We start from the raw sequence: 16,758 nt of genomic DNA, 5'->3' as shown, positions 1-16,758 counted from the left end.
ACACCCTGGACAAGTCGCCACCTCATCGCAGGGCCAACACAGATAGACAGACAACATTCACACTCACATTCACACACTAGGGCCAATTTAGTGTTGCCAATCAACCTATCCCCAGGTGCATGTCTTTGGAAGTGGGAGGAAGCCGGAGTACCCGGAGGGAACCCACGCATTCACGGGGAGAACATGCAAACTCCACACAGAAAGATCCCGAGCCTGGATTTGAACCCAGGACTGCAGGACCTTCGTATTGTGAGGCAGACGCACTAACCCCTCTGCCACCGTGAAGCCCGCCGCCCGCGACCCCAAAGGGAATAAGCGGTAGGAAATGGATGGATGGATGGATTTCTACACATAGAAGTAATCATCAACACAAAGTGCCCTCTTTTGGAATTGAATTTTGGGGCGGTTTAGCTCGGTTGGTAGAGCGGCCGTGCCAGCAACTATATATCAAACGCAGATCAAAGAGCCAGACTGTATTGTATGGACGGAGAGAACATGGCGCCAATAACCCCATTAACATGTTCTGTTTGCTCCTGCAATATCTTCAAAAGGAAAATCCCACAAGTTCCTCATCACAGTCACGTTGATGATATATTACAGCCAGGAACCATGCAGCTTATAATCATTCATTCCAGTGGTCTTTTAAATGGGATGAACAAGCATTACAAACATCTTAATTGGGCTCGCTTGATTGATAGAAAATGCAAACTAAAGAGGCCCAGAAGAGCACTTCTCTGCGTTCACAGCTCCTCGATACATGACTCAGCGTCTTGCAGCTGAAACTATCCGGAGGTCCAAATTCCCTGCGCAGGTCTAAAAGTAACACCTTAATAGTTCCATCCATCCATCCATCCATCATCTTCCGCTTATCCGAGGTCAGGTCGCGGGGGCAACAGCCTAAGCAGGGAAACCCAGACTTCCCTCTCCCCAGCCACTTCGTCTAGCTCTTCCCGGGGGATCCCGAGGCGTTCCCAGGCCAGCCGGGAGACATAGTCTTCCCAACGTGTCCTGGGTCTTCCCCGTGGCCTCCTACCGGTTGGACGTGCCCTAAACACCTCCCTAGGGAGGCGTTCGGGTGGCATCCTGACCAGATGCCCGAACCACCTCATCTGGCTCCTCTCGATGTGGAGGAGCAGCGGCTTTACTTTGAGTTCCTCCCGGATGGCAGAGCTTCTCACCCTATCTCTAAGGGAGAGCCCCGCCACACGGCGGAGGAAACTCATTTCGGCCGCTTGTACCCGTGATCTTATCCTTTCGGTCATGACCCAAAGCTCATGACCATAGGTGAGGATGGGAACGTAGATCGACCGGTAAATTGAGAGCTTTGCCTTCCGGCTCAGCTCCTTCTTCACCACAACGGACCGGTACAACGTCCGCATTACTGAAGACGCCGCACCGATCCGCCTGTTGACCTCACGATCCACTCTTCCCTCACTCGTGAACAAGACTCCTAGGTACTTGAACTCTTCCACTTGTTCCATAGTTCCATAATAGTTTAATATGTGCATAAGAGTACCTTCAGACACACTTTTTTTTAAATAACAACCACCCACACTCTGACCTATTTTGGCGAGACACTTCATTAAAGTTAAGGTTAAAGTACCAATGATTGTTACACACACACTTGGTGTGGTGAAATTTGTCCTCTGCATTCGACACATCAATCAATGTTTACTTATATAGCCCTAAATCACTAGTGTCTCAAAGGGCTGCACAAACCACCACGACATCCTCGGTAGGCCCACATAAGGGCAAGGTTGCTCACCACCTGGGAAGTGAGGGGAGCAGTGGGCAGCAGCGGTGCCACGCCCGGGAATCATTTTTGGCGATTTAACCCCCAATTTCAACCCTTGATGCTGAGTGCCAAGCAGGGAGGTGCCTGTAACAAGGCAGTAAAACGGCCGATCAAGCAAAACAGAAGTCATCGTCAGGGACCAATTAGCTGTTTAATCTAACGCTCCAATCAGCTAAACAGACTTAATAAATCCACAGTGACGTTTTGGTGAATGGGCCCCAATTTCAACCCTTAATGCTGAGTGGAAAGCAGGGAGGTAATGGGTCCCATTTTTATAGTCATTGGTATGACTCGGCCGGGGTTTGAACTCATGCCCTACCGATCTCAGGGCGGACACTCTATATATATATATATATATATATATTTGGGGTCGCTGAGGGGCTGGCGCCTATCTCAGCTACAATCTGGCGGAAGGCGGGATACACCCTGGACAAGTCGCCACCTCATCGCAGGGCTATATATATATATATATATATATATATATATATATATATATATGTAGCCGGTTCGAGTCTACGTTGTGTAGTTGCTTTGCTTTGAAGACAAGGGGACTCTGTGGTTGCCTGTAGCCGAAACAGGTAGCGTCTTTATTTATACGGCAGGGTTAACACAGGACTCAGCAGCAAACCAGTCTCCTCGCACACGTCTCAACAGCAAGTGAGGACTCAACGTCATTACCGAAAGAAGGTAGGACTTCCAAATCCATCCATCCATCCATTTTCTACCGCTTATTCCCTTTGGGGTCGCGGGGGGCGCTGGTGCCTATCTCAGCTACAATCGGAAAAAATAAAATGACAAATGCTCCCAAAATGAAGCATTTGCTGAAAAAAATGACAAAATAAAAGTGACATTGAATATTATAGAGAAATCAAATAAAACGTGAGGGATTTTTGGTGGAATGCATACAATATAACTGGTACAAATAGAGTGGCCGTGCGCAACCCGAGGGTCCCTGGTTCAAATCCCACCTAGAACCAACCTCGTCACGTCCGTTGTGTCCTGAGCAAGACACTTCACCCTTGCTCCTGATGGGTGCTGGTTAGCGCCTTGCATGGCAGCTCCCTCCATCAGTGTGTGAATGTGGAAGTAGTGTCAAAGCGCTTTGAGTACCTTGAAGGTAGAAAAGTGCTATACAAGTACAACCCATATATACAGCCCTTTGAGACACTAGTGATTTAGGGCTATATAAGTAAACATTGATTGATTGATTGATATATATATATATATATATATATATATATATATATATATACATCCATCCATTTTCTACCGCTTATTCCCTTTTTGGGGTCGCGGGGGGCGCTGGCGCCTATCTCAGCTACAATCGGGCGGAAGGCGGGGTACACCCTGGACAAGTCGGCACCTCATCGCAGGGCCAACACAGATAGACAGACAACATTCACACTCACTTCACACACTAGATATATATATATATATATATATATACATATATATATATATATCCATCCATCCATTTTCTACCGCTTATTCCCTTTTTGGGGTCGCGGGGGGCGCTGGCGCCTATCTCGGCTACAATCGGGCGGAAGGCGCGGTACACCCTGGACAAGTCGGCACCTCATCGCATGGCCAACACAGATAGACGGACAACATTCACACTCACTTCACACACTAGATATATATATATCCATCCATTTTCTACCGGTTATTCCCTTTTTGGGGTCGCGGGGGTCGCTGGCGCCTATCTCAGCTACAATCGGGCGGAAGGCACGGTACACCCTGGACAAGTCGGCACCTCATCGCAGGGCCAACACAGACAGACAACATTCACACTCACATTCACACACTAGATATATATATATATATATATCTCCATCCATCCATCCATTTTCTACCGCTTATTCCCTTTTTGGGGTCGCGGGGGGCGCTGGCGCCTATCTCAGCTGCAATCGGGCGGAAGGCGGGGTAGACCCTGGACAAGTCGCCACCTCATCGCAGGGCCAACACAGATAGACGGACAACATTCACACACTAGGGCCAATTTAGTGTTGCCAATCAACCTATCCCCAGGTGCATGTCTTTGGAAGTGGGAGGAAGCCGGAGTACCCGGAGGGAACCCACGCATTCACGGGGAGAACATGCAAACTCCACACAGAAAGATCCCGAGCCTGGATTTGAACCCAGGACTGCAGGAACCTCGTATTGTGAGGCAGACGCACTAACCCCTCTCCCCCCGTGAAGCCCATATATATATATATATATATATATATATATATATATATATATATATATATATATATATATATATATATATATATATATATATATATATATATATATATATATATATATATATATATATATATATATATGTATATATATATATATATACACACATATATATATATATATATATATATATATATATGTATCTTACGAGTTACCGCACTGCATCCTGTAATTAGTAAGCAAGAAAATACAGAACAGACAGGTTAGCTTTTAACCGTTTTAGCCTGTTTGCAACCCTACTGAGTAAATGAATAATAATCATATTACAATACTCAAACTATATTAAAAAAAAAGTTACTTTAGAACACACAGCGTCATCGTTTTTGGTAATATGTTATATATTTGTCTGCAAAAAAATGTTAGGAAACTGGCAGTTTGTGCCAGCGGTTTTAAAGCGGCACTATCAGCATGTTTACGGTAAAACGGTGGAGGCCACGCCCCCGCGGTGTAATCCTCTCCAGGCAGCGAGAGAAGCTCCTCTCCGCCTCTCCATCATCACACTGCGAGCAGGGAGAGGCAACAACATGTCAACCCTGCCGGCTCTCCCTCCGCCGCAGACATGAGCCGAGCCCCCTGGGCCTTTCCCCCCCGCAACAAGTCGCTCTCACCATGCGGCTCCACTGCAAGATAGCGGTGCTCGCCGTGTCTTTTGGAGTTGTATTACTTCTCTACTTTTGGGGAGGCACCGGCGCGGGCCAGAAAGAAGAGGACGGTGACTACTCGGCGCCGTCGGCGAAGGTCGACGTAAAGTTGCCGAGGAAACCTCCCACGGCGTCTGCGGTGCGTGTGGAGCAGACAGCCAAGAGACAGAAAAGCTCCAAAGTAACTAAGAGAGGAACCGACGTCAAAGCAAAGAGGTGAGAGCTGATTTTCTCCCCCCAAAAGTCGTCCTCTACAGCTTTGGCCGAGCGTTTTTCAACCATGAATATTTGCATAGTCGATTGATATTCAGGGACTAAAACTTCGAAACTGGTTCAATTCCGCTCGCGTCAAATACTTTGCGATAACAACCGCGATTAGCGTTCACGCCAACTCTCCGTTAAGCACACAAAGTCACGTGACCCGTACCAGGACTGCAATCTATGTGTGGCGTCAGTTTAGAGGTGGTGGTGAGGACTGCTCGATTTGAAGAAAAAATAAAAACAAATGTAATTGCAATCTTTTTTTAACGAAAATTCGATTTGTAATTGTTATCTTTTATACATATAAATGCGTAAAAGTGTGAAATTAACGGGTGAAGGATGACATATTACTTTCAGGCCAGGGATGTCAAACTTGTTTTTTCATTCAGGGCCACATCACAGTTATGGCTGCCATTAGAAAGCAAATAATGTATGAATTTGCCTATGGATTTAATTATATGTGTATATATATATATATATATATGTGTGTGTATATGTATATTTATATGTATGTATATATATCAATCACTCATCAATCAATGTTTATTTATATAGCCCCAAATCACAAATGTCTCAAAGGACTGCACAAATCATTACGACTACGACATCCTCGGAAGAACCCACAAAAGGGCAAGGAAAACTCACACCCAGTGACAATGATGACTATGAGAAACCTTGGAGATGTATAAATGATAAATGGGTTGTACTTGTATAGCGCTTTTCTACCTTCAAGGTACTCAAAGCGCTTTGACACTACTTCCACATTTACACACACATTCACACACTGATGGAGGGAGCTGCCATGCAAGGCGCTAGCCAGCACCCATCAGGAGCAAGGGTGAAGTGTCTTGCTCAGGACACAACGGACGTGACGAGGTTGGTACTAGGTGGGAATTGAACCAGGGACGCTCGGGTTGCGTACGGCCACTCTGCCACTGCCCCACGCCTTCCCTAATATGTATATAAAATGTATAAATATGTGTATATATATATATATATATATATATATATATATATATATATATATATATATACATATATCTCTATATATATATATATATATATATATACACACTAGAGATGCGCGGATAGGCAATTATATCATCCGCAACCGCATCACCAAAGTCGGAGAAAGTTGTACATGTAAACAAACTACGGTGAGTTCAAGGATCGCTGAAATTTGTCGGACAAAACGGTGCTTGCCAAATACTCTCATCAGTGAAGCATGTATAAGATAAACTGTGGGGTTTCTAACAATTAGGAAGGTTTGTGTCATGTTTGTTCTCCTACAGTAAATATATTAAAACCAAAAAATATATTTTATTCTTCATCTTTTTCCATTTCCACACATTTCTGAAAGAGGTCCAGGGAGCCACTAGGGCGGTGCTAAAGAGGCTCTTGAGCCGCGGGTGGCTGACCCCCGATCTCGGTGTTTGCGTGTGGACATGAAAAACTCATCTTTGAAGTTTGTTTCAAAAGAAATGTATGGCAATTATTTAGTGTTTTTGAACCTTTTTTAGCAGAAAAACTTGAAGTTATTGACTTGCAGGTGTTGATTTTGTTCAAAGTCTGCATCTTACAACATCCGCCTGCCGCCTGAATGCAGCTGAGATAGGCTCCAGCATAACCTGGCAATCCCAAAAGGGACAAGCGGTAGAAATGGATGGATGGGCTGATGGATCTTACAACATGCATGAGTGTTTATAACATTGTGCTGGACATCCACTTAAAGGCCTACTGAAATGAGATTTTCTTATTTAAACGGGGATAGCAGGTCCATTCTATGTGTCATACTTGATCATTTCGCGATATCGCCATATTTTTGCTGAAAGGATTTAGTAGAGAACATCGACGATAAAGTTCGCAACTTGTGGTGCTGATAAAAAAGCCTTGCCTGTACCGGTAGTCGCAGACGATGACATCACAAGGGTGAGGGCTCCTCACGTCCTCACATTGTTTATAATGGGAGCCTCCAGCAGCAAGAGCTATTCGGACCGAGAAAACGACAATTTCCCCATTAATTTGAGCGAGGATGAAAGATTTGTGGATGGTGATATTGATAGCGAAGGACTAGAAAAATAAATAAATAAATAAAGTTAAAAAAAAAAAGGCGATTGTATTGGGACCCATTCAGATGTTTTTAGACACATTTACTAGGATATTTCTGGGAAATCCCTTATCTTTCTATTGTGTTGCTAGTGTTTTAGTGAGATTAAATAGTACCTGATAGTCGGAGGGGGTGTGTCCACGGGTGTCTTGAGGCCAGTGCCTGAGGGAAGTCTCAGCAGATACAAGGACGGCGCAAACTCCACAGATCTCCGGTAAGAGGCGACTTTTTACCACAATTTTCTCACCGAAACCTGCCGGTTGACAAGCGGTCGGGAACCATGTTCGCTTGACCGCTCTGATCCATAGTAAAGCTTCACCTCTGGGAATTTTAAACAAGGAATCACCGTGTGTTTGTGTGGCTAAAGGCTAAAGCTTCTCAACTCCATCTTTCTACGTTGACTTCTCCATTCTTAATTGAGCAAATTGCAAAAGATTCAGCCACACAGATGTCTAGAATACTGTTTAATTGCGCGATGAAAAGAGCCGACTTTTAGCCGCAAATGGTGCTGCGCTAATATTTCCTGAAAGTCCGCGACGTTTTCAACTAAAAACTCAGCGGGAAATTTAAAATTGCAATTTAGTAAAATAGACTGCAAAGACAATATACTTTACGTTCGAAACTGGTAAAATTTGTTATTAAAGGCCTACTGAAATGAGATTTTCTTATTCAAACAATAGCAGGTCCATTCTACGTGTCATACTTGATCATTTCGCGATATTGCCATATTTTTGCTGAAAGGATTTAGTAGACAACATCGACGATAAAGTTTGCAACTTTTGGTCGCTAATAAAAAAGCCTTGCCTGTACCAGAAGTAGAAGCCGATGTGCGCGTGACGTCACACATCCTCACATTGTTTATAATCATAGCTACCAGCAGCAAGAGCGATTTGGACCGAGAAAGCGACGATTTCCCCATTAATTGGCGCTAGGATGAAAGATTCGTGGATGAGGAAAGTTAGAGTGAAACACTAGAAAATGTTTTTAAAAAAGGCGACGGCAGTAGGAGCGATTCAGATGTTATTAGACACATTTACTAGGATAATTCTGGAAAATCCCTTATCTGCTTATTGTGTTACTAGTGTTTTAGTGAGATTATAAAGTCATACCTAAAAGTCGGAGGGCTGCGGTGACCACCAGTGTCTCTGAGGGAAGCCATATGGAGGAGCCAAGAAAGTCACAGCTGCCTTTTTGACAGCTGCTGCAGGAGGACGCAAACTCCGCTCAAGTCTCAGGTAAGAGCCGACTTAATATCACAATTCTCTCATCCAAAAACTTGCTGGTTGACATGTGGTAGAGAAACATGTTCGCTTGACCGCTCCGTTCCATATTAAAGCTTCACAACAAACAAAGAAACACCGGCTGTGTTTTGGTTGCTAAAGGCAGCAACAGCATTCTTCTTTGACGTCTCCATTATTAATTGATCAAATTGCAAAAGATTCAGCAACACAGATGTCCAAAATACTGTGTAATTATGCGATGAAAAGAGACGACTTTTAGCCGCGATTGGTGCTGAGCTAAAATGTCCGCTCCAACCAATAACGTCACAAGCACACGTCAACATAAGCATCATCATTCCGTGACGTTTTCAACAGGATATCTTGCGGGAAATTTAAAATTGCAATTTAGTAAACTAGCCTGGCCGTATTGGCATGTGCTGCAATGTTAATATTTCATCATTGATGTATAAACTATCAGACTGCGTGGTCGCTAGTAGTGGGTTCCATCCATCCATCCATTTTCTACCGCTTATTCCCTTTTGGGGTCGCGGGGGGCGCTGGCGCCTATCTCAGCTACAATCGGGCAGAAGGCGGGGTACACCCTGGACAAGTCGCCACCTCATCGCAGGGCCAACACAGATAGACAGACGACATTCACACTAACATTCACACACTAGGGCCAATTTAGTGTTGCCAATCAACCTGTTCCAGTAGGCCTTTAATATTTTGGTCAGCTGATGTATTTTTCATGAGTATGTCTGTGACTGGTTAAAATAGACGAATAGTGAAATCACCATTCAACCGCACCCTCTTAAATTGAGCAGTTTAAAAGGCGGAATCGTTTTTATTCCAGTACCCTTCGCTCATTTATAAAGTGTATGGCAACCACAGGCTCCTTAAAAGCCCGCTGCACACACTCACTTTGCCAGCAGGCAGCGTGTGTATTATCCTCCAAAGCCAGACTGCAGGTTGGGGACACTGCTGGAGAGATAAAAGCCTTCAAGGCGTTTCGCTGAGAAAAAAAGACCTTTGCGTCCACCCAGGAGCCACACTCCTCCGTGTGTGCTCGCCACTGATAAGGGAAATGGGGTGGAGGAGGTGTCATTGGTCGCCGTGGAGAGAACGGGTTGGAAAAATACACACATGAATGACTGCTGTGGTTACAGGAAAGACACACAGGGCACGTAGAGAACACCCTTTAAAACTTTCTTATTTTGACTATGTAGTCTGACTTTTTCAAGCTGGCCGTTTAGAAAGATAATGTGCCAAGTAAGAATCAGCGCTCCTTCGAGCAAATGTATCATACAAGGATGCACCGAAACAATGAATACGCTATCTGCAGGTTTCTTCTTCACACTAATTTACATTCGATCTGTACAAGTGTGAGCACGCCTGTTTCCTGGCAGCCGGCTTAATAGACAAACATCCCTGTTTTTACAAGTACTATCATTTCCTCTTAGCACATCACACTATTTCCTGTGGCCAAAACATACAAACCACTCAGTTTATGACACATCAGAAGTGGCAAACTATTGTATTTGTTTGATTTTAATTTTATTTGGAAAATGGATCGATCGAAGAACATGAATCTGTTAATTTTTTTTCTCATCCATGCCAGAACTCCACCCCACCTCTCTTCCCAGTTCAGTGTTTTAATCTCATTTAAAATTAAGAACTAAGTACCGTATTTTTGGGACGCAGTCTGATAGTTTATATCAATCAATCAATCAATCAATGTTTACTTGTATAGCCCTAAATCACTAGTGTCTCAAAGGGCTGCACAAACCACCACGACATCCTCGGTAGGCCCACATAAGGGCAAGGAAAACTCACACCCAGTGGGACGTCGGTGACAATGATGACTATGAGAACCTTGGAGAGGAGGAAAGCAATGGATGTCGAGCGGGTCTAACATGATACTGTGAGAGTTCAATCCACAATGGATCCAACACAGTCGCGAGAGTCCAGTCCAAAGCGGATCCAACACAGCAGCGAGAGTCCCGTTCACAGCGGAGCCAGCAGGAAACCATCCCAAGCGGAGGCGGATCAGCAGCGCAGAGATGTCCCCAGCCGATACACAGGCAAGCAGTACATGACCACCGGATCGGACCGGACCCCCTCCACAAGGGAGAGTGGGACATAGAAGAAAAAGAAAAGAAACGGCAGATCAACTGGTCTAAAAAGGGAGTCTATTTAAAGGCTAGAGTATACAAATGAGTTTTAAGGTGAGACTTAAATGCTTCTACTGAGGTGGATATATCAATGATGAAATATTAACATTGCAACACATGCCAATATGGCCGGTTTAGTTTACTAAATATAAGTACCTGGGAGTTCATTTGAACAGCAGACTGGACTGGAAGGACAACTGCAATGCTGTTTACAAGAAGGGAATGAGCAGACTCTTTTTCCTGAGGAAGTTTAGGTCCTTTAATGTGTGCAGCAAGCTGTTGGAGATCTTCTATCAGTCTGTTGTGGCCAGTGCCCTTCACTTCGCTGTGGTTTGTTGGGGGAGCAGCACCAGCAAAAGGGACTCAAACCGGATTGATAAACTGATCCGGAAAGCCGGCCAAACTATTGGCTCGCAGTTGGAGGCGTTTGTATCAGTGAGGGACAAGAGGACACTGGACAAACTGCTGGCCATCAGGGACAATCCTTCCCACCCACTCCACCAGACAATTGAGGGACAGCGGAGTTCATACTCCAACAGGCTCCTTCAGCTTCCTTCCCGCACTGTGCGATTCAAGAACTCCTTCATTCCACACTCCATCCAGCTGTATAATCACTCCCCATACATCCATCCATCCATCCATTTTCTGCCGCTTATTCCCTTTCGGGGTTGCGGGGGGCGCTGGCGCCTATCTCAGCTACAATCGGGGGGAACCCACGCATTCACGGGGAGAACATGCAAACTCCACACAGAAAGATCCCGAGCCTGGATTTGAACCCAGGACTGCAGGACCTTCGTATTGTGAGGCAGACGCACTAACCCCTCTTCCACCGTGAAGCATACAGCAACAGATAATATCCGTCTATTACCTGACACCTTCTATGTCAGCTACTTCTCTTTTTTTTAATGTCTATATTCTATTTTCTGCTGGACTTATTCTCTTTTTTATGCTGGGGCTGTCAAATATACTGTGATAGTGTACATAGCATTTGGTATATATTGTATATATGTTATAGACATATTATATTTGTATATATAATATACTGTACACATATTAAGTATATATTGTATATATTCGCAGATATGTTATATTTTACATTGCTATATCTAGTCTATTTATACCTGCATTGTCCTTTCCATCCTAACACTTTCCATCATTGTAACTAAGCTACTGTGTTGAACAATTTCCCTTGTGGATCATTAAAGTTTGTCTAGGTCTATAAGGCACACTTCAAATCCTTTCATTTTCTCAAAACTCGACAGTGCGTCTAATAACCCGCTGCGCCTGATGTACGGAATAATTTTGGTTGTGCTTACGTACCTCAAAGCTATTTTATTTGGTACATAGTGAAATGATAAGTGTCACCAGTAGATGGCAGTCACACATAAGAGATATGTACAGACTGCAATATGATGGGAGTCACTCATAAGAGATACATGTAGACTACAATATGACTCAAGTATACAACAATTTATATGTTCCATTGAAAATATAGAACATTACACACGGTGCTCCAAAATCTATCAACATTTTTTAGTTTGACTTTATTAAGCTATGAAGCCGCACCGCTTGATGGATTGTGCTGTGCTTCAACATACGCGTATTAATCATGGTGTGTGTATGAGGTAAGACATTATCTGGCGTTTTGGTTCGCAATATTATGCAAAAGCAACTTTTCTTACCTTGTGGTACCTGCTGATCTGAATTCGGGATCTGCATAAGTCCTGAAAATGTGCGCGATTCCGCCTTTGTAGTCTGTGCCGACACCGTAGTTGATAAACTTACTCCTTTTTCTCTATCTTCTTGTTATGGGACATTCATCCTCCGCTGTTGCCATTTCTAATATAAAGTAGTGTAAAGCTCTTACTTATAGCGGTCAGTAAACTAGCCATAAAAGTGCTAAAACATACCGGTGGAGTGAGTTTACATTATTCACCCAATGAACTTTAGTTATTAGAACGTTGCGGTCGGACGTTTTTTCACGGGACACGTTTCCGGCCTTGTTATTGCACTAGTGAGCCACGGATGAGGCCTTGCTGCTCCTTTATTGACTGAAGTAAAGTCTGAATGTGAGTAAAACAGTTAGCTCCATCTTTTGACACTTCTTCCACTCCCGTCCTTGCACGCTACACCGCTACAACAAAGCTGACGGGGAGAAGACGCTGTCAAAGGTGTGCCACGTAAATAAGTCCCCCCACAAAATGATGCATGCTGAAGCAACTGAAAGCGGCTTGAAGATGATCTATAAAACATAATCCATGCAACATTTTGACCAATCACCATTACATGTTATGTAGACCACAAGGAAGGCTTTTCAATTAAAAAAAAAAAATAATAATATGATGCTTAATGCGTCCTAGAATAGCCTTTTGTATAAAAATAGACCCGACTAGACTTGCTCATTGGCAGTGCGCCTTATAATTTTTCAATCGCCCTATGATTCAGAAAATACAATAACCAACAAGCAGCAAAAAAAAAAAACTGACACATTTTGCTTGTGGCAGAAGCAACAAATAAAATTGTGCACTGATTCAGTGGATACATCTACTTTGTGATATCCGATTAATTCCGTCTTTCGGATTAGAGCAGCGTTGATACTTTGTGTTAAAACAAATCCGCCACGCTGTCACAACAGATTTAGTTGAAATATGCATTATGTGTGGCTGTAAAACTGTCATCTTGCATGGCTGAGCTGCTTTGAAACCTCTCTACTTGCTTTCTTGTTTCATCAGGGTAGGTTTTTCACTCATAAACCATTAAGTAGACCTGCATAAACCCATTGGATCGATTAAATGTACTGTAAATTTAAATGTACTTATACTTGTATAGAGTTTTTCTACCTAGCGCTTTGACATTATTTCCACATTCACCCATTCACACACTGATGGCGGGAGCTGCCATGCAAGCCGTTAACCAAGAGCAAGGGTGAAGTGTCTTGCTCAAGGACACAACGAACCTGACTAGGTTGGTAGGAGCTGGGGATCGAACCAGGCACCCTCAGGTTGCTGGCATGGCCACTCTCCCAACCGTCCCCATTAGCAAGATCAAAAGTTGGCCCTTGAGCCTTGATGAATACAGAAATGCTTGGTTCATGCAAGGAAAATATTGTTTTGGTGAGTGTGATGACTGTGTGGATTGTGGCTAAACTGTCTAAAAAGCAGAAATGTCCAAAGTGCGGCCCGGGGGCCATTTGCGGATCGCAGCTAATTGTTTACCGGCCCGCCACACATTCTGGAAATGCTATTGCAAAAATAAAAAAGGACATTAAAATATTGGAATGAGGTGAAATCTAATGAGAAAAAGTTTTTCATTTGTCTCTATTTTACCATGTAAAAACCATCTTTACCATGAATTGATTAACGTGGACCCCGACTTAAACAAGTTGAAAAACTTATTGGGGTGTTAATTGTACGGAATATGTACAGTACTGTGCAATCTACTAATAACACGTTTCAATCGATCAATTATCTATTTTTTTGCCATTGCTCCAAAAAAAAAAATTAATGACAAAAAAATTCATGTTATAATGAATTATTTTCAAAGCTCCAATTAGATGAAATATTTCATTTTAAAATGTTTTATGTGGTAAATATTGCATATATTGTGTAGTTGCCATAAAAAACAAATTTTTTCTTTGACAAAAGAGCATAAAACTAACAAAATAATATTTGAAACGTCAAATCGACAGATATATTTGAAGTTGATCTCGTAACGTAAGTGTTGAAAGTAAAAAAAAAAACAAAGTAATAAAACTGTATCACTTTATGAGTGGGGCACCTTTTGGATCCCAAATATATTTAGTGGTATTTTAATTATCTTTTCACTGTGATTACTCAAAAATATTAAAGAATTAAAATCAATGGTGTCCTGCATTATTGATCTTTTAGGGCTCTCATTACTAAATACTACATATTTCAATTTTACTATAAAAAAAAACAAAGATGTTTTTGACAGAAAAGCCATTCAACCTTTTTTTTTTTAAAGTTGATATTGAGATTTACTGTAAGTGTTAAATAAAAAATAACAATAAAAATTTGACTTATTTTTAACATTTTAATAACTGAGACCCTTTATGGTCCCCGGGACCCCTAAAGGTAAAATACATTTTAAAAATCCATATATTTTGTTATGGTTTGAAAATGAAAAATATCAAAATGGCCCCAGTATGCTTTAATTTTTCCGTGTGTGGCCCTCAGTGGAAAAAGTTTGGACACCCCTGACCATTTAGTGGTCAATTGTACGGAAGATGTACAGTACTGTGCAATCTACTAATAACAAGTTTCAATCGATCAATTATCTATTTTTTATTTTTTTGCCATTGCTCCAAAAAAATAAAAATAATGACAAAAAAATCCATGTTATAATGAATTATTTTCAAAGCTCCAATTAGTTGAAATATTTCATTTTAAAATGTTTTATGTGGTAAATATTGCATATATTGTGTAGTTGCCATAAAAAACAAATGTTTTATTTGACAAAAGAGCATAAAACTAACAAAATAATAGTTCAAACGTAAAATCGACAGATATATTTGAAGTTGATCTCGTAACGTAAGTGTTGAAAGTAAAAAAATAAAAATAAATAAAAATGTATCACTTTATGAGTGGGGCACCTTTTGGATCCCAAATATATTTAGTGGTATTTTAATTATCTTTTCACTGTGATTACTCAAAAATATTATATAATTAAAATTAATGGTGTCCTGCATTATTGATATTTTAGGGCTCTAATTACTAAATACTGCATATTTCATTTTTACTATAAAAAAACAGATGTTTTTGACAGAAAAGCCATAAAACCTTTTTTTTTTAAGTTGATATTGAGATTTACTGTAAGCGCTAAATAAAAAATAATACAAATTTGACTTATTTTTAACATTTTAATAACTGAGACCCTTTATGGTCCCCGGGACCCTTAAAGGTAAAATACGTGTTAAAAATCCATATATTTTGTTATGGTTTGAAAATGAAAAATATCAAAATGGCCCCAGTATGCTTTAATTTTTCCGTGTGTGGCCCTCAGTGGAAAAAGTTTGGACACCCCCGCTCTAAAGAAAGACTACTGAGTTTCATTTCAAATCCAGCATCAGCTGTGGTTGTCTGATGTGTTCCTACTATTTCCAAATTGAATGTGGGGGGTATAAACATGCGCACACACAGGTGCTTAACCGACTGTAATGGGATCTGCACGATTCTGCAAAAAAATGTCAATCATGATTTTCTTGCTTAGAATTGGGAATGCAATACTCTGGGACCTTTTTCTACACACACACACACACACACACACACACACACACACACACACACACACACACACACACACACACACACACACACACACACACACACACACACACACACACACACACACATACACACATACATACATACATACACACACACATACTGTACACTCACACACTATGTTCATGGTATGCGTTAAGGCTGGAAGGTATGGTCTTTTATTAATATCTCAATATTTTTAGGCCATATCACGATACACAATATATATCTCGATATTTTGCCTGAGCCTTGAGTTAACACTTGATGCATATAATCACACAAGTATGATGATTCTATGTGTCTACATTAAAACATTCTTGTTCATACTGCATTAATATATGCTCAATTTAAACTTTCATGCAGAGAGGGAAATCACAACTAAGTCAATTTACCAAAAGTGTATTTATTAAACAGTTATTAAGCAGTGGCACGTCATTTCCAAAACAGAAAGTGCAAGATTGTCCGAGACATTTTAAAACAAGATATGAGTGCACTTTAGTGCATGATGTCACTAAGATGACGTATCAAAACAACACTAAATAAAAGAGCACTTTTTGTACAGAAGACCACTACTATAGTTTAAAACAAATAAAGTGCACTTTTGTGCATGATGTCGCACAAGATATTTCAATAACTGTCAAATAAAAATGAGCTGCATAATAGGAAATCAAATAGTGTTCGTCCTTGGCTATGTGGTAGGTTACTGCGGACGTTATCTCCTTCTGTTGTTGACTTTTTTTTTCATACGGTGTTGATGTGGAAAAGGTTGCTTGGGCATTTTGTGGGTGTGGCACCTAACGGAGATGTTGACATGCGGAGTTTCAAGCACTCCTCATTCTCTAGCGGGTGACATTTCAAATGATGCTGACAAGTTAGCAGTAATGCTACATTTTGTAGCAATGATTTTGGCGCATACTTGACCACCGCCAAACGTTGGACTCCCTGCTGTTTTTCTTGGGAATTAATTCTTCCTTCATTCAGATTCACACCTACTTTCTCTCGTATTACCACTCGGACCACTCCGCTAGCACCAC

General features: G+C 41.7%; 1 protein-coding gene across 1 annotated transcript in view; it reads left to right on the top strand.

Annotated features, from left to right (window-relative positions):
* Positions 1 to 4,450: 4,450 nt before the first annotated feature.
* Positions 4,451 to 16,758, top strand: part of gxylt2 (glucoside xylosyltransferase 2) — a 49,264-nt gene continuing 36,956 nt past the window's right edge. Inside the window, exon 1 of the mRNA XM_061875661.1 lies at positions 4,451 to 4,899. Within this exon, the coding sequence (XP_061731645.1) occupies positions 4,451 to 4,899 (449 nt within the window). The remainder of the gene's footprint in view (positions 4,900 to 16,758) is intronic.

This window comes from Nerophis ophidion, linkage group LG16, assembly GCF_033978795.1.
Source record: "Nerophis ophidion isolate RoL-2023_Sa linkage group LG16, RoL_Noph_v1.0, whole genome shotgun sequence".
Taxonomy (NCBI): domain Eukaryota; kingdom Metazoa; phylum Chordata; class Actinopteri; order Syngnathiformes; family Syngnathidae; genus Nerophis; species Nerophis ophidion.
This window is presented reverse-complemented; position numbering and strand designations above follow the sequence as displayed.